We start from the raw sequence: 23,807 nt of genomic DNA on the forward strand, positions 1-23,807 counted from the left end.
GTAGCATCACCACCTCAGCTCCACCTCAGATCATCAGACATTAGATTCTCATAGTACCGGTCCTTGGTGTCAAAAAGGTTGGGGACCGCTGATATATACAATGGAATATTACTCAGCAATAAAAGAAGAAAGAAATTCTACCGTTTGCAATAACATGGATGGACCTAGAGATTGTTATGCTGAGTGAAATAAGTCAGAACGATAAATACTATGTGATTTTACTTATATGCAGAATAAATTTATTCTAAGGAATAAATAGAACAACTAATCAAAAACAGACTCACAAATATAGAGGACGGTATAGCTATAGGGGAGGAGGGTTGGGAAGCTGGGTGAAAGAGGTGAAGGGTTAAAGAAGTGCGAATTAGTAGTTGATAGATGGTCACGGGGATGGGGAGCACAGCATAGGGAATACAGTTAGCAATAATATAATGGCTAAGTATAGAGCCAGAGGGTGATAGGTAATCAGGGGGATTGTTTCATAAACTATATGTGTCTAAACAATATACTGTGTACTTGAAACATAATAAAATAAAATGCTAAAACAATCATGCTTTTAATTATTGAAGAATTTTTTACTGTTCAGGGGTTGATGTGATTTTATACAATACAATGACACTTGGTGATCAGGTTACATACAGCAGATTGGGAGTTGAATCTAAGTATCAGAAACCCTTGCAATTACAGAAGTCTTGCTGGTTATGAAGAAGTTATCTAAGGTCTAGAGTGTTAAAATTGTACTTGTGGAAACATTTACTCTATGTTAACATATCTTTTTAACTCTTCGTACTTTTTTACATTTAAGCTAGATGAACTCTGGAAATCCCAGTCAGGAATAAGTCAGGTCCCAGATACTCTAGTTAAATAATCATCTCCTATAGATGGGAATATAGATAGTTTCCATTCATATGAGAACCACTGACTTAAGTGCTAAATTAATAACTGATATCTATAAATAAGTTGGACTTTGTTTACCCAAATTATTTTCATGTATATAGCCCTTTATGTCAAATGTATTAATACGTATTTTAAAAATCACTCTCATCTTTGCTACCATCTTTTAATAGACATTTTTCTTTTTTTAAATTCAGAACCTTTATATGTAAAGAACACAGAAATGAAAAGAAAAGTAAATGCTGGCAAGTTGAGATTGAGTCCTAATGAGGAAGCTTTCATTTTAAAAGAAGATTATGAAAGAAGACGAAAACTAAGATTGCTACAGGTAAAATTTATTTGAAACAAAATTTCAATTCTTTGTCTTCCCCAAATTATTAGTATTTTTTGTATTAGTGTGTTCGAAATAAAATGTCGCATTTAAAACCTTTTCTGGCTGTGCAAGAGCTCTGGTTCTTGCATATTAACTAGTTTTTGGAACGTTTGAGAAATAGGCTGAAATGGTAAATAGATGAAGAGTTGGAGGATGGGGATTATTTGACTCAATAATTATTGGAAAATAGTTCTTTAAATATTTTTTAAATTATGTGTAACTGATGAAGATTAGAGCAGGAATGACTGGAGAAGACTTACTAGAAAGATTATTAGCTGCTGAAACAAATTTATTAAGTAGATTTTTTTTCTAGAAGTCTTTTTACAGTAAGTTAAGTCTTTGTGAAGCATATTTTAGGTGCCATTATGCCTAGAATTGGGGATGATGTACCACAGATATGGATTGTTAGGTCTCTGTGTTCCTATCTTAGCTATAAATTTTGTTGAATCATGCTTAAGCATTTTTAGCCTCTTAAATTAGGTTATTAGAATGATAAAGGCATTACCATTGGGCTTGATGCGGGGAGGGAATCATTACTAATCATTTCTACACCATTTGGATGTTTTTGCTTTACATAGATCTTATCTAATATAATATCAAGAGAATTGATAGACCTAAAGAGAATTTATTTAATTTCTTATTTTCAAATAATTTTTCAAAAAACTTTAAGCTTCTTTTCATATAATCTGTTAAATATTCGTTCTTTAGGTTCGAGAACAAGAAAGGGACATTGCTTTACAGATAAGAGAAGATATAAAGCAGAGGAGAAATCAGCAATTTATTCGTTTGGCAGAAGCGCTAAGGACAGAATGGGAAGAATCACAAACTCAGAAAATAAAGAACTTGGAACAACTCTATTTGGCAAGTTTAAGAAGTATGGGAGAGGGACATCAACGAGCCAAAGAAAATGTAAGTGAACACTTATTTGATTATGTCTTTGTGGTAATAATATTGGTTAAAAGTAAATTGTATTTGTTAAATGCTTGTGTGATAAAAATGTTTTCTTATATAGAATTTGCTTGGGGCGGGCTGAACCTTTATTGTGAGTTTAATGTAATTTAAGACTGCCGCTAGGTTCATTTTCTAGTAAGAGTCATGTTAAGTAAAATCTGTCTTCCTGCTATGTTTAAATTAACTTTATTCTCTTTCAGTCCTAAGAATATGGGCATATAAGAGAGTAACCTTCTGAATCAGAAGTTGTTATTTCAAGCATTTTGGACAGATTCAGTGGGGTGGATTCAAATTTCTCATTTTGTTATCATTCCTCATATCTCTAAAACATGTATAGTTGAATGTATAGATTTCATTCACAGAGAGTAAAAATTCTTTGATGACTTTCAGAAATGCAAAGTAGAACTTAACTCTATTTAAGACTGCTTTCTAGCCTTATTTTATTGTTTATTGTGATTTATGGTTGGAAAATACAGGCCTACCTCAGAGATATTGAAGTTTCGTTCCAGACTACCACAATAGAGTGAGTCACAGGAATTAATTTGGTTTCCTGGTGAATATAAATGTTATATTTACACTATATTGTAGTCTATTAAGTGTACAGTTGCATTATGTCTAAAAAACAGTGTACATACATCTTCATTAAAAAATACTTCAACATTAAAAAGTGCTGACCATCATCTGAGACTGTTGGAAAAATGGCTCTGATAGACTTGCTCAATTCAGGGTTGCCTCAAACCTTCAATTTATTAAAAAAATGCACTATTAAGTACAAGAAAGCAAAGCACGGTGAAACCGGGCATCCCTGTGCTAGATTGCAGTTCCAGAGGTGGTCACACAAAATAAACAAGAGGTTTTTCCCCTCCGGTTCCAAAGAGGGGAAGTCCTTGATATCAAACTGCTAGGGAGGAAAACAAATGTCTTTAAAGAATGCGGCAATCAAATATGTTTCTTGGGTCTCCAGTTTTAGTCTGTGTTTTTAGTAATAACCTTAAGTTCTGACATCAGATTTTTGTAGCTTTATTTCTGCCACCATTAACTTGATGCTTTAGTGCAGTGTTTACTAAACTTCAGTCATTTGAATACCACCTTCATTATTTTTGCCATGACTGGGGAACCAACCAAGAGTTGTACTGTATGTAATACTTTAATCTTGTTTAACATGACATTTTAAGTAATATATATTTTTAGGAACCTGATTTGAATGCTCTGGCAGAGCAGGCAGCAGAAAGAAAAAGAAGAGCAGAAGTGAGGCATAAAGAAGCCTTGAAAGTACAGAAAAATCAAAAAGAAATGTTAATGAAACAAAAAACCTGGTAAAGTAATAATTTTTACCATATTTTCCACTAAAACTGGTTGGCTAGAAGTAGAGGCTGCATGGATATTGTTTAAGCAGATATTAAATAAAAATCATTGTACACCTGTTGAGTGTTAACTTGGTTTAAAAATAATGCAGTGAGGGGAGTGGTTTGCTTAGGTGAACATAGTAACAAGAGCTTTCTTTTCCAGTCCAACTTTAGCAACAATTACTAAATTTCTATAGAAATATATGGCTAGTTCAGAATGCATGTCAACCAGAATCTCTCTGCTTCTGATGTAAAAAAGGAAAAAAAATCGGCATGATTTAAGAACATTAAAAGAGATTGTAGACTCTGGAAGTCCTTAATGAGTATTTTTGCATATTTTGCATAAAAATGAAAGAGCCTGTTACTAGTCAGCAGTGGTCGTTTTATTCAGTGGCCTATCTTTATCGACATTAACTCTAAACTATCCTAAACTAAGGAACATGGATATTTGTTGGGTCAGTCCCCACTATAGAACTTTACAACTTTAGATACATCTTTTACTTGGTAAACATTTTTTTTTTACCTATCCATTGTGTATAAACTCATTAAACAGGATACTGAGCCTGTGGGATCGGACTGGAGGATTTCTTGAGATCCTATGGTTTTTATATTTTTAACCCTAAGGGTTATACTGTATTATTATCTGAGAGATTAATTTATGATATCTCTTGTTTTTCAGGCATATAAAAGCTCGAAAGGAAGCACTGCTTGTGGAAAAAGAGAGATCTGCCAAAATTACAAGTCTGCCACCTCCTCCTCCAACTCTTTTTGAGGTGAATTACTTTGAATATTAGAAGACCTAGGTTGTAATTCTTTATTATTAGAATTCAGTACAGATCAAAATATCATTTAACTTTTAAATTGTACAAGTAACATGTGACTATATCTGGAGTATTTAAAAATAATGCTAGATATTATTTTACCTGTAAATACTTTATTATGTATCTCTGAGATAAGGACTTTTTTTAAAGCATAATATTAATATTATTCCATCTAATACCCAGTCTATGTTCTGTTTTCCCCAGTTGTCTCAAAATGTCTTTTTGTTGTTTGAAAACCTGTAATGTTTTTGATTTTTTAAAATGGAATAGTTTGGCCCTTTTTTTTTTTAATGCCCTTTATTTATTTGAAAAAAATGGAATATTTACTCTATATAGACTTTCCCACATTCAGGATTTGGCCCTTGTACATAGATACCATTTTATATATAAAGAAATTAGGCTCAGATAAGTTAATGAATTTACACAAGATGACAAAGTAATGAGAAAGGTCTCTTTATGAGAGTAAAATGTGTGCTTTTGTGATTTGGAGCTTACTTTTGAAAAAAAAGGCCAAAGTGAAAATTATTTTTAAAAGATATTGGTTTTCTTGTTCACATTAGCTTGCTGTGGTTTATTGAGATGACTATTTGGATATTTTTATCTAAAAGTTACATAGAAAAGAAAAAAACATACAGGGATATCTAATCTAGTTGTATATACAAGTATATTTTATGGTGTTTAATCAGCATAAATCCAGATATTTGCCTCTTAAGCCTTTCCGTTTGTCAGTCTTCCTGCTTTTATGTTAAGCCATCTGCAATGCAACATTTAATCCAACAAGATTCAAATGGAAGAGTCAGATTTCAGTCCCTCCCTTAGTTACTGTGTTAAAAGGCAGGCAGTGTTTTATCCATGATGCCTTTTGATTACCTTTGTCATAATTCCCAATGTTCCTAACAAGCCAAGTTCAAAAATTTACAAAAAGCAAACAAAATAGTGTCTATGTAAGTGATTTGGCAAATATGAATTGTATGTAAATGTGTGGTTATACTTTTTCCCCAAACTTTTTATTAGGAAAAAATTTTAGATTTCAAACAGTTGTGTGTATATGTGTATGCATTTGAATGTAAATTGTAGAGATGGCATTTCACCCTAAATACCTCAGCATGTTTCTTGTAAGAATAAGGGTATTCTCTTATGCAACTATATATCACACTAAGAAAATTAATTCCTTAAATCCAATTAATATACAGTCTATAATCAGAATTCTCCAGCTGTCCCTATATTGTCTTGTCTTACAGGTTTTTTTCTTTTTTTAAGCCATGATCTAAGTCAAGGTTCACCCATTGTTTCCTCTTATTTTTATCTCTTTGGTCCTTCTTAATGTAAAACATTATCTCCTCCAACCTTAGCCAAATTTATTATTTCATACTTTTGAAGAGATGAGTTGAAGGGACTAGACTAGTTTTTCATATTCTATATTTGTCTCATGATGGTGATTACACAAGACATCCATCATAAAGATCTATTTTTCTCTTTTCAATTACCAGATAAGCTGGGATATGATATTTGGCACCAGGCAGGTATCTATCATCCTTCTACATTTATTCATTGGCCTACTTCTTTTTGAAAAAAGAAAAGAGAACTTTGTCTTATCAGTAGGCATGAACCACCATAACAAATGATCAAACTTAGAATCAATAATAGTGGCGCAACTTACCATTATGTGCCTACTGATGTGATGCATTAAACTATACAGTATCACCTATTTTTAATATTCTTGCCTCAGTCTGATCCAGCTTTTAAACCTAAATTCTAATTTAATGGATATACAGTGCTTGATGCCATGTGAAAAAAACAAATAAGGATAACTGATGAAAATACAAAATTATTTTTTTGCAGTGGATCTAGCTTTAAATTAAAATTAACGCTTTTAACCTAATAATCTATTTTCTGTGTTCCATTTTTTAGAACATTGAAGTAAAGAGAATTTCTAATGTGAAAACAGGTAGCTCTACCTACCATCATCTTTACACTTTCGTGAATAGAGAGATAGACACAAAGCAGGTGATTGATTTATGGTTTGTTTATGATCCTCACTTTATTTCTCTGTTCATTGAATTGAGTTATTTCTTGGTTCTTTGTGTGTTGTTCCCAGATATCAAAATTTGAACAACTCTACCAATCATCACAGGGTAATAATGATACAAAAAAATCTTTTAATTATGCTTTGAATTATCATGCTGTGTCTGATATGAATGATGGTTTAATATGAATGAAAGGAGTTGGCTATTTAAATGATTATATTTTAAAATAGCAGATTTTAAAACTATTATAATACATGCTCTTTGTGAAAAATTCAGAATTACACATACAAGCATAAACTATAGGAAGAAAACTTATGACTTCTTCACTAAAAGAAAATGTGGTTAATGCATTAACGAATTTATTAGTCTTTACATATAAACACATACACACACTTTTCAAAACATGATTTTAACAAGTACTTAATATTTCATCATAGAATTTATTTAACCATTTTTCTATTGTTCCATTTTTCTTCTGTAAATAATGCAAACATAATAATCTTGTACATTTTTGTCTACAACTCTGTCTGTTTAGAATAGATTCCTAGAAGAGAAATTATTTGTTCCAAACTGTGTAATATTTGATACAGATAATTGATATGGATCATTGAATTGCCTTTTAAAATCATTAGCAAAATATGAGAATCGCTATCTTATTGTGCCCTTATCTGTGTGGACTATTATGATTTAAAAATTATTGCCAGTCTTAAGAATGACAGATATCTTCTTGTTATTAGAATTTGTATATTTTTGTAATGATGAGTCTTAATTTTTTTTTCATGTTGGATATATTTGGTTACTAGGAAAATAAATGTTCTCAATATAGCATTCATATGGAGTTTAAAATGCAACGAATACACACTTTTGTTGACTGCTTGATAGCAGATGTTAAAATCAATGTTTGGTTAAGACCTAAGATGAGTGTCATTGTTATAGAGTTAACTTCTAAGAAATAAGAATAAATCTTGAGGTTCGTTTAAAATCATAAATTATCATCACAACTTCAGTATTATAATAGAAGAATAGTAACTTCAGTCTGTTGCTAACTTGCTCTTGTGGTTACTAATACTGCATTTTTGTAGTATTAAATAGATGTTTCCTTTCAACTAAGATTGATGAAAGACTTAACTAACCTTTGTTCTGCCTGGTATATTTAGATTTGCATAAATATTTATTGGCTCAAAGGGGATATAATATTTCTCATAAAGTTTTTGGCCAGTGCACTCTTTCTTAATATATTGTCAGTTTCTTTACCTATTTACTTCACTATTTGAATGTTTTAAATAATTTTACATTTATACTTAATAGCTTTCATGGTCATTAATTATTGTATAACTTGACCAGTGGAATTTCAACATATAAAATACATAAGATTTTTACTTAAAGTTACATTTGGAATGTTTACCTATCTTTGAAAGTGAATGTTCAGATATAATCGTAAATCCAAGTTGTGTTCCTCTCCCTGCTTTTGGTATTACTATTGTTATTTTAATGAGATATGGCCGAAAGTACAATCACGTAATTATTGGTTATGCACAAGTTCTAGGAAGCTAGAAATTTTATTAAAGTGGGTATTTTGGTGATTTGGCCTTCCTGAGGCTGAAGCCAAGCAACAGTTGTTGGCTAAGAACCAAAGACAAATTTCACTGCTTCTCTAAATGACTTATATGACCTGTGATGTTTGTGGTTTCTTAACTACTAGCTTCGTGGGCATTTACCTTTCAACATTGTCAGTTTTATGGGATTTCTCCATTAACAGACAACAATGGAGAAATGCATTTGGATGAATATAGTGTAATTTGGTTTGAAAAGAGCAACTTGAGTAGTATAGTGAACAAACTACACTAGCAGTGTGATCTTTTTCGTAGAAACATGCTGTTGATAATTGTGGGCATTTAAAAATATGACTCTTTATAGTTTAATTTTAGATAAGTAGAAAAACATGATCTTAAATTTGTTTTGTTCTTTAGTTATCGCTTTATTTCACACTTTTAAATTGTCTAAAATGTTTGATTCACTGCTAGCCAGATCCTCATTTGGCTGCTGAAGAAGAAGCTAAAAGATTGGAAGAAGTACAAAAACAAGCAGCGAAAGAGAGAATGGAACAGAATGAGAAGGCACACGTACGGGGTTTCCAAGCAATGAAAAAGATTCAGTTGGCTCAAGTAAGACTTAAATTCTGGCTGTGACCAATACTGATAGATTTACGAGTAGCATTGTAGAACTCGGGAGTAAATGGGCTCACGTTATAGAAGTATGTATGAAGAATGTGACAGTATAGTCTCTGAGTCATGATTTCAGGTTTTCCAACTTTCTTTTATCTCCTGTTTCAAGTTCAGGTTGGGTGAAGCTATTCTTACTTAGAGTATGTTACTGTTCTAAAACTTTTACTAATGATGAATTTATTAAGTTTAATATTTTAATCACTTCAAAAATAGCCTGAGAAGAAGTTAATCACTTTTCTAATTATTTGTGCTCTGCAAATTTTAAGATTCAGTTCATTAAATATTTATTGAGCAAAGCACTTGTTGGCTTTGCAGAGTATTGATTCAAAGGTAGAGTCATGACTCTGTTGTCAAGGAGTTTTGAAAAAGTGACTGTTGCAGAGCTGCAAAATACATAAAATGAAAACTGGCTTCATAGTTTGAGTTTCACTTCGTCATGCCTACTCAATGAGCATTTATTCCTGAAACAGCATAAAAATGATTCATCTTTTTAGAAGTCTGATTTTATGTTCTGAATTTGACTAATGCATTTGGATATTTTAAACACTCATATCTGAGGAATGAGTTTTTAAGTACTTCTGGATAGGAATTAAATGTCAGTCTTATTAAAGTTCATTTGTATAGTTTGAACTGAATTATGACCTCCCTTAAATTTTTAGCTTTGATGAACCAGGAGTAAATCATGACTAAAGTAACTGAATGTCTGAATTATTACCAGTAATTCTTATCTAAAGCTTAAGCCTATAGGGAAAAAATGAGAAAGCATCATAAACTGATTACAATCTTCTCATAAATCAATAGTATTTAATGGTTAAAAAAGTGGACTCACAATCTGCCTGGATTTTTCCTTCCTTCTTCACTACTTTGCTGTTTGATTTCAGGCAGGTTACCTAACATCTCTGATCTCTGTTTCATCATCTATTTTGTGAGGATTAAATGAGTTTAGTAAAGCCCCTAGAATTGTGCCTGGAATTTCATAAGCTTACAGTACATGTCAGTGGTGGTGGTAGCTGTTATTTTAAATAATTCAAATAGATAAATATGCCAAGATTTCAGTGAGCCAGAAATAGTATACTTATTCAAATAACTTTCAAGTTAATTTAATGAGATGATTTGATCTTAATATAAATGAAATAAATTTGTTCATAATTTGATTCGTTTTCAGGGCATGGCAAAAAAAAAATCTCCAAATGAGAAAATATTTAAAACTTTACATAAGAATAAGTAGTGTGTATATGTTATCACCTGACAAACACTTTATTTTACAGGCTGTCCACCTTTTTGTAGACTTAGTGTCTCTTACACAAGAATGGTCGTCAAAACCATGCAATCTCATTATTATTAGAGCATTTCCTTTCCCGTGTCTGAATCTTTTGCTGTATGCCCCATTGTGCCCTGGGATCTTATTTCCTGCTAAATGTCACTAGTATTTGGCCTCTGCCTGCTCTTCAACTTTTATCTTTTCTTTAACTACCCTTGCCGTCTATGTCCTATCTATAATGAACAGTGTACATTCTCTGACTACCTCATTCCTTTATCTCCATACCTTTGTACTTGTTATTATTTCTTTATTGTACTTCTCCTTTACCCACTTTATCTGGCTAAATCGTACCAAGGGATGAGAGGTCGTCCCTCATGGCCCCTCCCTATCCTCCACCACCAAAATTTAGTTAGATAGCCTCACTTAAACACTTGCTTAAACTTTTGTGTTAGCCAGATTCTTTAAGCCAGCGGTCCCCAACAGGAACTGGTGCTCCTATGAGAATCTAATGCCTGGGATCTGAGGTGGAGCAAATGCAGATGAAGCTTTGCTTGTTTGTCTGCCGCTCACCTCCTGCTTTGCGGCCTGGTTTCGAACAGGCCACTGACCGGGTACCAGTCTGCAGCTTGGAGGTTGGGGGCCCTAGCTTTAAGCTTAAAGAGATACTTACAGATACCCTTTAATCACGGTGATTCCTAAGAGCGTGAAGTAACAAATATCATTTGTTTAGCCATAGTCACTCTGGATCTTACTGCTTACCTGAGACTGGCATGTGCTGCTGGCTATGTGGAGAATTGGCACAAAGTACATTGCAGGAGCCATGACAACCTTCCCAAGAGAGAACTGTAATTGGCAGATACTTTTGAAGCACCACCATCTTATAGTACTTACTAACGGGATACTAATTACCTATTTGTTGGTCTGTAGGCTAGGGATGAGATTGTGTCTCTAGCATCTGTCGTGGTATTTGGCATTCAGTAAATTTTTTTCGAACGAGTATGTTAATGGCTTTTTGTGACAGAATAAATGGGAGGAGAGAGGAGGAGAGAGGAGGAGAGAGGGGTGGAGGGGAGAGGAAGGAACCCCAGGCCTCTGTTCCTCAGGTTTCTCCGCTTTCCCCTCACTGTTACTGCTACTATGCAAAATTTGTGACTCAGCTGTTGTTAATTAATTCTCTTTATTCTTGAAGAATCAAGAGAAACTAATGAAAGAACTCAGACAGCTACAGCAAGAGGATCTGGCACGTAGGAGACAGACTGTAGCACAAATGCCATCACAACTACTTGAACTTCCATACAAACGCAGTGAAATGAAAGAAGATTGGCAGAGAGAGCTAGAATTTGCCTTTGAGGACATGTACAATGCAGACAGGAGTAAGAAATTTTCAATAAACTTAACAATGCTTTCAGATGTTTTGGTGGGAAAATACATTTGTATTGATGGAGCAGTTTTTATTTTGAAATGAGTTCTCCATATAAGGATTTTATGTTTTAAACTTAGAAACTGTGATGGCCTTTAAAATTATATGCTCAAGGTTTTTTGGAATGAAAACATGTCTCTTTATTTCTCTATTGAGAGGTGAAAGGAAACCTGATTTTGCACCTTGAACCAGAGCCTTTGCCCACTGTGACTGATCAGATCGAAGATGAACTGGACCTTTCAATGGAACGAGAAAATTTAGGTGCAACTGAAAACCTTCCAGTGACAGAAGCTGAAAGAACATGTTTTAGTGAAGCAGATGGTAAAAACTTCTTTTGAGCTGACTATTAAAATATTTTGTAGAAAAAAAATGCTAATCATTTGCCAACAGTTAGAAAAATCAGGTTTAATTTAAGTGCAAACAATGACTAATACTAATGGGAGTGATGGAAGGAAGAAACAGTGTTTTCAGATTTCCATTATGAAATATCCTTTTCATATACATAAGAAGAGAGTTCTTTTATTCATATGTACATATAGTCTGAAGATTTTTAGGTTATTTGATTAGATGATTCATTCATTTGTAAGGTCAGCATTTTTTTACTTTGATCAAATCACCAGAGAGTCTTCTGTGTTAATTACTGCTAGGCACTTCATGTGTAATGATAAATAGCACAAACTTAGATGTCTCTTTTAAACTTTGTTCCTTTCTCCACATTCTGAACTTTTTCACTAGACCGTCTCACAGGTACTTAAAATTCAATGTCTAACAATAAGTTTATCATCTTCTCTTGTCTGCTGAAACCTTCCTGTCTTCCTCATCATAGTAGATGATACCACAGTCTGCAGTTATCCAAGCCAGACCAATAAAAATTTTCTCTAACACTTCCCTTTCTTCTACTCTACATCTCCTTAGAGACCAAGTCCTCTTCATTTTGACCTCATTTTACCCCCACACCTACTAGTATTGCCTTTGTTCAAAACCACTCAGGCTTTCTTATCATTTTCCTCTATACTGTGGATAGGTAGCCCTTTGCGGTTACAACTTTATGTGGATCTCCTATTACTCCTTGGGTGAGAGCTCTACGTTTTATCCCTGCCCCTGTGCCCACACTGCTGTTCAGACGAAGTGTCAGGTTATTGTGGTTTGGCATAAACTTCAGCAGATGGTTTCAGGGCTCAGTTGCCTACCAGAATTCCCACTTACACTTCATTTCCGACCTCTGCAAATCTTTTATTTTCTTGCCAGCTCAGCTGTGCCTTTAAGAAGATATTTGATTACTTTATCCAGCTTTTTTAGTTTTTTTTTTTTCATTGGGAATGTCATTCAGATCTCTAGTTTGTCAGAATTGCGAGTCTTGCCTTATCGAAAGGAACAGTTATTCTTCAGCTTCTGCTGATCCCATTTGAGATTGCTGGCTTGGTGTTGCCAACACTTTTGATGTTTCAAAACTTATTAAATAAGATAATAGGAATCCCATTGTTTTTAAATACTTATTTTTAAATATTGGCAATGTAATTTATTTCTTAAAATTGAATGAGTCACAGGCTAATTAATGGTAAGTGAAAGAAACCAGGCAGAAAAGAACACCTAAGTATAATTCCATATTTATACGAAGTTAAAGGCAAAAAACATACAAAGCTTATCTGGTCTCAAGGTTAGAATAGTGGTTATCTTGGGGTATATTGACTGGCAAGGGGCACGAAGGAGTTATCCAGGTGCTGGAAGTGTTCCACATAATGATCTGAATGGTGTTACTTAGATTCATGTGAAACTCATGAGCTGTACACTTAGGTTTTGTGCCGTTACTGTTTGTAAGTTTAAAGAAAAATGTGGGTCAACAAAACTGCAGTCTACCAGTTTTCAACCTCTATAGGTTTCTTGAGTTTTACTACTCAAATCAGTCCGAGGTCTATGTATCTGCAACACAGTTTTGTCTCATAAGAGAATTGTTAATACTGTACTGAGTTTTGGCATTGTATCACATGGAAGAATGTTTTGAGGAAACAGCTTAAAAATTTTTTTTAACCGTAGAGCTCTCTTTGTGAAGCTAAGTGGGAGAAATTTTCCCAGATAGTACGAGAAATGACTTGGGAGCACTTGATTTGCTTTTAAAATTATAATTAGTAACGTTTTCCTCTGTAGCTTATTAAGAAGTTCAGAGCCATATTTGGGACTCTTCTCTAGCATAGAGTATAGAACCTTACAGCACATATTTTGAATGCTAATCTTATCCGCAAATTAGATGTATGCACTCTGTCATTATCTAGCAAGCAGAATAAGCATGATAAATTTTTAAGCTTGAAATTGGTGTTGGGAAGTATTTAAATTTAAGTTGAAAAAATTTATTCCTGGTTATAAAATTGTGATTGGGGGTGAATTAGCATTGTATATAGTGTTAAATTATAAATGGGGAGAAAAATAAAGTCGTGCTTCTCTTTTAACTGGTGGTCATAGTGATAACTAAGTAAAAAGATTGAATAATTTGCCTGGTATGTAATAGGTGCTAAATAAGTTGTGTTTTTTTTCTTCCAGTCCCCTTGGCAATGAAGACCCACCAGCTCCCTTCAAAAATTCTTTTTAAAAAATTATTAAATAAGATCCGAAGCCAAAAATCTCTCTGGACAATTAAATCCATGTCTGAGGATGAAAGTGAGGAGACTGCAACTGTTAGTGGAACTGAGAGTGAAGCACCAACAGCTAAATCAGGAACAACTGCTGTCGAAGAGAGAACGTTATCCTCTGGGCAGGAACAAGGTGCTTCTCTAATAGTCTCATTTTGTAGTCCATCAACCCTTTCTAAGTTATTCAAAAGTATCTTCATTTCTGAAAAATCAAATAGAAGTCAAAAGCAAGATAACATTTTAAAGCCCATAATGCTACTACTTAAAGCAATAAGTGTTAAAAACTTTAGTGAATCTCCTAGACCTTTTTCAATGTAGTAGTAGTATTCATATATATTAATTTCAGAGTAATTGATGAACTAAAAATTAACCAATTTCCTGTTGAGACATTTAGGCCGTTTCTAATTTTTCTTATTTCTTGTGCTGCAATGAGCATTCTTTTAGCGAAGTCCTTGCCCACATTTTTAATTTTGAAAGAATTCCTGAAGGAGATGAACATGTTAACAGCTTTTGAGTGTACTCTATTGTGTGTTTATTCTTAGAGTTTTATCATCTGGAATTTTTGAAAAATGTGGTTGGGTTTGTATGGAAATGTTTTGCTACCAGGCTTCTAAAAGAAGTGACTTGTAGTTTGTATTTTGGATTTCATCTTAAGTATGACAGAAAGCCTTCTGGAAACAACTCTTTGCTTGACCTCTTGACCCCACCCTCTCTTGGTATCCTACGTCACTGGCTCCTCCTTCAGGGTTTCCTTTGCTGCTTATCCTCATCTCTACAACCACCAGTCATTGCCTCCAGAGCTTGTTTCTCAAATCTCTTTGTATCAACACTCTTGGGTTTTGATCTCTTATGTTATGACTTTATATTACCATCCATATACTGATGAGTTCCAAGGGTGTCTTTCTAGGCTTGGCCTCTCCTTTGAACTCCACTCATTTAAATGTCTATTTGACAGCTTCCCTTGTATATCTAATCACATCTTAAACTTTTCTAAAACTAAACTCTTGATAGCCCCTTCCACCCTATACCTGCTTTTCCTACAGTCTTTCACATTTCAATAAGTGTAGTAAAATTCTCTTGCTCAAGCCAAAAACCCTGTTATTCCTGTTCTCTTATATCCTACATCTAAAAAATAAAATCCTGTTGGTCTCACCCTCAAAATATTACTAAGGTCCAGCCATTTCTCACTGCCTACCTTCCTAGTTTAAGCCACATTCATTCTATAGTGTAGATTTTTGCAATAGCCTCCTAACAAGTCTTCTGTTTTCAGTTTTGCACATTCCTGCTATAGTCTATGCCCAAAGTCATCCTGGTAAAACATATATCAGCCCACGTCATTCCTGTGGGGGAAGCCCTCCAACAACTGCCTGTGTGACTCAGTAAAAGCCAAAGTGCTCACAGTGGCATCAAAGCCATATAACACCCCTCTCACACCACTTCTCATCCTCCTTCTTTCTCTGACTTCATTTTTCTACCACACTTTTTATCCCAACCACTGCATTTTAGGCACTGGCCTCCCTATTCCTCTATCAGAGCAAACATGACTCACATGGTCTTTGCGATTACTGGTCTCACTCCCTTCCTTCATGTATTAGCTAAGATATCATTTTCTTAGGCCTTCTCTGATCACTCTGTATAATATGACAAGCTTCCCTCCCCACACCCCTCACTCCCTATCCCCTTTACCCTGCTTTTTCTCCATAGCTCTTATAAACATCTGATGGACCATAAATTTATTTCTTATTTGCTTCTCGACACCTACCCTTTTCTTTCCACCCTGAGCACCCTCCAATCCTGGAACGTAAGGTCCATGAGGATAGGTACTAGATTTTGCTCATTGCTGTATCCCGAGGGCCTAGATGAGTACCTTGTACATAAAAGGTTTTCAGTTAATATTTATTGAATTAATTGAATAGCTTAAAGTAGGAGTGGTAAGTTAGGAAGTCAGGCATACATATGCTAATTAAAGCCATGGGCATGTAAGAACTCTTAGGGGAAAGAAGTGAGACGAGGGCTTAAGACCATTTGAGGGACTCCAGCATTTAGTACATGGCAAGAGAAAGGGCAAATAGCGAAGGCAGTTAAAAGGAATGACCAACAAAGTAGGAAATAAAAAGGGCTCTTTCATCTTCAGTCCATAACCAGGTTATTTTGAAAAGGGCCTTGTGTAAGTAGGCTTTCTCTAGCCTCATCTTGCTCTATTTTACCTGTGTCCTTTGATGCTTTTCTGTTATGTTTGAAACTGTTAACGTGGCTTTTTAATGAGTTCTCCTTTTCACAGTTTTAGACTTCCATCGGTTTTATATTAGGCTTGAATTTAATGTATAAAATATATGATTATCTGGAAGGTGACTATATCTTAATTAAATTAGACATTTAGGTGGACCAAGATTGAATTGTTAATCTAAATGCAGATTTTTGTTACTTTGTTTATAATTAGGCGTGACAGTGATAATATGTCCATAATTATCTATTACAGTTGAAAGTGATACGATAACAGTTGACTCTGGACCACTTACTAGTGAGGATAAACCACTTTCATGTGATAGAGACTCTAAAAAGGAACAAGGTACTTCTTTTTATCACATCCTCAAATTAAACTTATTTGATTCTTTAATTTTTTTTCCTAATAAAATTTCATGTAGTGAATGAATAAAAGGTATCATAGTAGTGTCAGAATTCTGAATTATTGAAATGAATTTTTGTTTTGGGGATTCTCTTAGAAATAAAAGAGACTCAGCCTATCACAACTGTAGCTCAGAGTTCAGTACTACTTCATCCTCAAGAAGAAGCAGCCAAAATTAGAATGGCAGCAAGGCAGAAACAGGTAATTTGAAATTTTTATTTTTAAAGGTTACTTTCTACCCTAAGGTACTATACCTTTGTTTGACCAATGACCTTTGTCTTACTATCTGGCTGCTTTTGATACCATTTATTCTATCTTGTCTTACACATTTAGCTGATAGAAGGCTCTTCATTTTCACTTATACTACTCATTTGACCCTTATGGCATTCTGCTTTGTATTTTATACTTTTGTATGTACTTTATCTTCCCGATAAAATTCATAAGTTTTTTTAAAGGCAGAAACTGTATTTTAAAAATTGAATCCATTCTACATACTTTATGTACTACATACAATGCCTTATACATAGTAAGTTCTACATACAATGCCTTATACATAGTAAGTGCTCAATAAATAATTATTGAATAAACGAGTTCCTGTCATAATGTTGGACACTCAGCTGGGCTTTATAATTCCAATTTTTTTTTGAAAAATAGTATTTCAGAAGAAAAATTTAAATTTAAGCTCCTTAACTATAATTTGCATCCCATTTACTTTAATAAAAGATTTTTTAAATACAAATTACCTTAAAAGATGCTAATTAGTACTAAGCCAGTCAGTTTATAGTTATAGTTTTCCAAAAATACATCTGGAGAGTGCACAGTATTCTTTTCAAATAAATGTTTTCTAATAATATTCCAAAGCAATATTGTCCATTAGAACTTTTTGTGGTAATGGAGGTATTCCATGTCTATGTCCAATATGGCAGCCACTAGCTACATGGGCTGTTGACTACTTAAACTATGACTAGTGGAACTGAGGAATTGAATTTTAAATTGTATTTAGTTTGGGCTACTTTAAATTTTAATAGTCACATGTAGCTAGCGACTTGTACTGATAATGCGCTTCTAAAGGTACTGCAGAACTGTAAACAGTCTAAATTCACTGGCTCCTGTGAGCAAGGGAAAGTAAGGAGAAGGAAGATAAGAACTCGGCTACAGCTTGGTTAATTATTAATATTAACTATTGCCTGATTAGAAATAGGTAAAGTGTCAGATTGAGGCATTTTTTATTTTGAAAACAAGATCATTCTTCATTACCTCTCGTAGAAGTATTCCTCTTAATGAAACTTCACATACATTCCTTTTTCTACTTATTCATTAAATATTTATCTATGTATCATGCTTGTATGAGGAACTATACTAGGTGCTAGATTTAGCAGGCGAAACAGACAAGTTCCTGTACTCATGAAACTTAGTGACTCTGACACATGTTCTTATCACATGCATCTGTGTGTGCATTGGTATAATATTAGAGTTTGGGTGTCATCTCTCTGCCAGTGTCTGACCACCTGTTTCATGCCTGTCAGAAAAGATATGGAATGTTCCTCATTGTATTATCATTTGGCTTTCTCCTTTATGGGTATGCCTAAGAAATCAAAGTGTTTGGGGAAGTTTTGTTATTTAATTTCTTTAGTCAGTCTTACTGAGAACAAAGTAAAATTAAAGATGTGAAGACAGAATTTGTCTGAGCTTCATTTGCTACTTCTCTGGAGGTGGGTCTTCAGTGATGATCAAGATTTCACTATATTCCCAGGAAATATAAATAGTTAATGCGTTTATTTTTTCTTCTCTTTCTGCCTCTTTTTTTAATTCTCCCTTTTTCTCCTTTCCCTGCTTTCCCATTTCTCAATCCCTTCCCTCTGGCAGTGGTACAACAGAAATTAAAAATCTCTACTTTCTTTTCACATAATTGGTACTCTTGGTGATAAGACCTATTTCTTTTCAGTGTAATGCTTACTATAAACTTTGATTTTATGTGAGTTTGTTGTTAATAGAATAATCGTTTTTTGTTACTTAGATAATGGAAATAGAAGAGCAGAATCAAAAGCAGTTGGAATTACTTGAACAAATTGAACAACAGAAGTTAAGATTAGAAACTGATTGCTTCAGGGCTCAGCTGGAAGAAGTAAAAAGAAAAAAAGCTCAACAGACTGGGGTAGGATGTGGGAAATCTCATCCCTGCACAGATCATTGGGGGAGAAAAAGAAACTATGAGCAATCTAAGTATTCAGAAAAGTGAAATGCATTTCTAATTCTTACTTGGTAACTTTTTTTTATTTTAATAATGTGTATATATAAATAAGTTTATATAAACTTAATGGCTTTCATCTTTCAGCTTCTAGAGAGTGCCATGTGCCATTACATACAAATCATGTGACCGTGATTTGTATGTAATGGGAATGTTGAGTTCTTGGACTTGGCACTAAAAGAGAATGGTAGATTACTTTGTTTTATAATAATAGAAGTGCCAGTCTTTTTTATAAAAAAAAGGAAGCTATATGGAATTTTACCATTATAGAACTTCAGTTCATATTAAATACTTGAGTACTTGTTTCTGGATTTGTCTTAGCAGCTTTGTCTTTTATTAGGTTGGCAGTGCTCCAGGATCATGTGCCATCAGTACTGATGAAGAAAGTCATAGGCGGATGATTCGTAACTATCAACATCAGCTTTTACAGCAAAACAGGTATTAGTTAGGATACAATTCATATGTTATAGTGTGTGGCTACATCCTCAGGATTTATTACTTTATTTATATGAAGATCTTATCGGGATTCCCTTCGAATTATTACAGATTTCTGAAAGGGCAATGTGAATGTTGTTCCTTTTCCACCATGATTATGGCTAACCTTAGGTTGCTCTTAAATTTAAAGTATAGATAATTAAGAATATGGAACATTTTTTTAATCAAAAGAGAATAATATATGTTTATTTTGTATTTATTTTTGGTAGGCTTCACAGAAAGTCTGTTGAAACAGCCAGGAAACGATTACTTGAGTATCAGACTATGTTAAAAGGGAAATACCCATCCATGACAGCCACATCGTTGATATCCGATTCTGTTACATCAGTCCCACCACTGAAATCTGAAAGACTCACTGTTGTATCAGACCTTTGGGACCAAGGCCAGAGACCTAAGTTGTGTCCTAACGAATATCAACCTATACAGCTCATACAGATCCCCAAATCAGAACCAGATTATTTTCAGGTTCCACGACAAAAAGGTTTTCCACAGAGACAGATAGAAACAACAAAAACTGATGTTTTAGCCAACCAATGTTTAGAATCACAAGAACAGCCAAAGCAATTTTCTCAGACTGAAACACAACAAAGAGACTATAAATCAGTCCCTGAAGAGTCTCATATACTTCCAGGGGCTCTATCACATGAAAGGCTTCCAGTATTCCGGCATTCTAGTGAAATAGCTGAAACATCTAGGGCAACAACTTTTCAAACTTTAGACTCCCAGCAGATTGTTTCAGAGAACAATGAAAATATATCTTCTAAGCTAACCGAACCTTCTTCATTCCTACCACCACTGGTACCTGACCATTCTTTTCGTACTGTGCCTGCTAAAGTTGAATCTGGAGAAATCCAGGAAACCTTTTCAACCATGAGCAAAAGTGCAGTTTCTGTAAGCCATTCTATAATCAGACAAATGCAGGGTAAGTCTTTGCCATCCTCAGAGAACATCACATCCGAAAAAGGTAACTTGAAGGCTCTCCAAGAACAGTTAGACCTACAGAAGGAAGTTCTTCGCTCAAGACAGAAAGCTCAGGAACAGTTCCTTTTGTGCAAACAGAAAGAATTAGAAGGGCAAACTGGTGTCTCTACATTGCTTCCATTGGTACCTCTGGATTCATCTGCTTCACTGCCTTCTGCCAAAGTTGAATCAGAGAGAATCCGGGAACCTTCTCCAGCTAAGAATGATTCTGCAGTTTCCTCAGGTCATCCTGGGATCCCACAACTTCAGGATAGGCTTTTGCATTTTTCACAGCCTATCTTACCACAGCGACATAATTTTAAATTTCTTCAGCAACAGTTAAATATTCAGAGGGACAGCCTTCAGGCTAGGCGAGAAGCCCAGGAAGTATTATATGTACACACACAGGGTGAACTGAATGGAAAAGTGCGGTCTGAACAGACCGAGCCCCCTTCTCTCCCATCTCAGGTAGCTCAGCATGCATTTACTTCACTACTTTCTGCTGATACTCAATCTGGAAAAATCCAGAAGCAGTATTCATCAAAGAGTGAAGAGGGCCTTCTCTCAAGCCAGTCTGAAATCCCAAAATCTCAGGGTAGCTCTTTGAGTTTCATACCTTTGCATGATAAATTGAAGTTGCTCCAAGAGCAGCTGGCTGCACAGAGGGAAACTCTTCAGCCTGGGCATGAAGCCCGGGTAGAATTACTTTTACATAGACGAAGGGATTTGGGGGACGATAAATCTGGGCAGATGAGTTCTTCATTCCCACCAATGGTTGCTCGGCATTCAATTGCTTCGCAAGCTTCTGCTAAAACTGATCCTGGATTTCAGAACCTTTATTTGTCTGAGAAGGAAAGTACTGTTTCCTCAAGTCACTCGGTAATGCCAGCGTTTCAAGATGAGTCTCTCAGTTGTCCACTGCATAGCCTGCCACAGCAAGAAAATCTGACAACTCTCCAAGGACAGTCGCACATACAGAGGGTAATACTTGGTGCCAAACAAGAAACCCAGGAATTTGTACACAAACAAAGTGAATTAGAAAAAGGAATTTCTTCTGAACAGACTGGCACTTCTTTATCCCTATCGCAAGTAACTGAATCTGAAATGTGCCAGGAATTTATGTCAATCAATAGTGACAGTATGGTCTCCTTGAGCCATTCTAAGTTCCCAAGATTTCAGGAAAGAGTTATGAGATTTTCACAAGGTAATTTGGAGGAACATCAAGAGCAGCTGGACACAGAGAAGGAGGCCATTCGTTTTAGCCAGAAAACCCAAGGAAATGTATCTTCTGAACAAATTGGTTCCTCCTCATTCATCCCCCAGTTAGGACAGTTTTCATTTACTTCATTACCTTCTGAATCTGGTATAACCCAGGAACCTCTTTCAACAGAGAGTGATGGAAAAATTCCTTCAAGCCATTTCCAGATCCCACAATTGCAGGATAGGCTTTTGAGAATATCCCAACTTATCCAGCCTCAACAAGATAACTTGAGGGCACTTCAAGAACAATTAGCTACACAGAGGGAAGCCATCATTCAACCTAGACAGGAAGCCCAGGAAGAATTACTTTTACATAAACAGAGTGAGTGGAATGAAGGAATATCTCCTGATCAGATTGGCACCTCTTTCTTACCCTTAAGTGGACAACATTCATTTGCTTCATTACCTCTTGCTGAATCTGATAGAATCCACGAACCTTGCCCAACTGAGATTGACAATACAGCCTCTTCAGGTCATTCTGAGAAACCAAGATTGCCTGATAGGCTTTTGGGTTTATCACAGCCAGTTTTACCTCAAGGTATATTGCCCAGACAAAATAAATTTGAGGAAAATTTATCTTCTGAGCATTTTATCCAACCTCACCATGGTGATCTGAAGGTATTTCAACAGCAGTTAGATATACAAAGGAAAGCCATTCGGTTTAGACAGGAAGTCCAAGAAAAATTGCTTTTGCAAAGACTAAGTCAATTGGAGAAAAGGGTATCATCTGATCCGACGAGCTCCTCTTCATTGTTATCCCAGGTAGCACTACCTGTTGCTGAATCTGAAAGAATCTCAAACTCTTTTCCAACAAGAAGTAACAATACTGTTCCCTCAAGTCATCCTGAGATCCCCAGATCACAGGATAGGCTTTTGAGTTTATCACAGCCTTTTCTGCTTCAACATGAACATTTGACAGCACAGTCGGATTTACAAAGGGAAGTAATGCATTCTGATGAGAAGGCCCAGGAAGAACTGTTTTTAAACAAAAATAACTTGACTGAAAGTGAATCTTTTGAGCACGCTATTCCCTTTTTGTCTCTACCCAAGGAAAGAGAGCATTTATTTATTCCACTACCATTTGCTGAAGTGAAATCTAAAGACATTTGTGAACTGGATTCATTCAAGAATGAACATGCAGTTCCTTCAGGCAATTCTGTGGTCCCCAAATTTCAAGATAGACTTTTGAGTTTTTCACAGCCTATCTTAGCTCAGCAAGATAACTTGGGACTTGAGAAGCAGTTGGATCTACAAAAAAAAATCCTGCATTATAACCAAAAAGCCCAAGAAGAACTGCTAGTACAGAGACAAACAGAACTGCAGCAGCAGATACAGAAACACCAAGAGACTTTGAAGGATTTCTTTAAAGATGGTCAGGTACGTATCAAATGGGTATCTAAGAATTAAACAATGGAATTAACCTGGCTCAGACAAGCTAAATTTTTTTTTTTTTTTTAAATTTTAGGCCTAAGTAAGTTCTTAGTTATTGAGAATAAGTGGTTTGATCTTAACTGCTTTAATTTTCTACTTTAATGTGGACATCAAAACATAAAATTAAACTACCTCACATGGTGTTTATGAGGTTAATAGTTATTTGAAGCCCAACTAATTTCAGCCCGTAGTTTGATACAACCAAATGCGAACACTCTTAAAAATATAGATTGTCATATGAAGTTTTGTTATAAAGGGTTTCGAGCTTACCATAAGATTAAATTGTAAAATAACCAGTTAGCAGAATTAATCTTAAGCAAATAGCAGACCTTGTACTTTCTGTATAGCACTTTTCGACATTTGTATATGAATCAAAATTAGTATTATCTTTTTCCTTAATTGACAATGTTAATGCCTGTTGTATAATTGAGATGATTTTAGGCTGATGGACAGCTGGACCTGCTACTTGTTACTGAATTATTGAGAAAACTCTGGCATGGTCACTCAGATATTCATAGTTTCTTTATATGGGAGATGAGTATATTCTCATAAATATGACTGTCTTTTTTTTTTTTATTTTAAAGGCCATTTCCTAAAGTTATGATTTAGCTTAAATAGAATTCTATAAATCCTTTGACGTTCAGGAGAAGTTTGAGTCAAGTTAATGAGAACTGGAGTTCTAGGGATTTACTGGTCATTTGAAGGAAAAACAATGGGAAAAGAAAAGCAAATGGGGGATACTCAAGTAAAATCTCTTGTTGAAAGGTACAGTGGAAGCTAAGTTTTTAGGTCGAAGGCTGTGAGTAGTTGTACTTTCCAATGGTAATATATCACCCTTTTAATAT

The 23,807-nt window shown here is 34.8% G+C and overlaps 1 protein-coding gene across 7 annotated transcripts in view; it reads left to right on the forward strand.

The window, feature by feature from the left end:
- CEP295 (centrosomal protein 295) overlaps positions 1 to 23,807 on the forward strand; it is a 50,305-nt gene that overhangs the window by 11,591 nt on the left and 14,907 nt on the right. For 6 of the 7 annotated variants that reach the window (XR_005649643.1, XM_039847669.1, XM_039847670.1 and 3 more), the window contains exons 2-15: positions 1,092 to 1,222; positions 1,976 to 2,176; positions 3,410 to 3,534; positions 4,244 to 4,337; positions 6,297 to 6,392; positions 8,437 to 8,577; positions 11,088 to 11,271; positions 11,475 to 11,639; positions 13,854 to 14,075; positions 16,422 to 16,511; positions 16,666 to 16,769; positions 18,586 to 18,723; positions 19,157 to 19,254; positions 19,521 to 22,908. Coding sequence is in view for 6 of the 7 variants with exons in the window: in XM_039847669.1 (XP_039703603.1) it covers positions 1,092 to 1,222; positions 1,976 to 2,176; positions 3,410 to 3,534; positions 4,244 to 4,337; positions 6,297 to 6,392; positions 8,437 to 8,577; positions 11,088 to 11,271; positions 11,475 to 11,639; positions 13,854 to 14,075; positions 16,422 to 16,511; positions 16,666 to 16,769; positions 18,586 to 18,723; positions 19,157 to 19,254; positions 19,521 to 22,908 (5,177 nt within the window). In the remaining variant the exon portion in view is untranslated. Of the gene's footprint in view, positions 1 to 1,091; positions 1,223 to 1,975; positions 2,177 to 3,409; positions 3,535 to 4,243; positions 4,338 to 6,294; positions 6,393 to 8,436; positions 8,578 to 11,087; positions 11,272 to 11,474; positions 11,640 to 13,853; positions 14,076 to 16,421; positions 16,512 to 16,665; positions 16,770 to 18,585; positions 18,724 to 19,156; positions 19,255 to 19,520; positions 22,909 to 23,807 lie in introns of those variants that run through there. The other variant, XM_039847674.1, reaches the window with a different exon arrangement.

This window comes from Pteropus medius, unplaced genomic scaffold (genome assembly GCF_902729225.1).
Source record: "Pteropus medius unplaced genomic scaffold, Ma_sr-lr_union100, whole genome shotgun sequence".
Classification (NCBI taxonomy): domain Eukaryota; kingdom Metazoa; phylum Chordata; class Mammalia; order Chiroptera; family Pteropodidae; genus Pteropus; species Pteropus medius.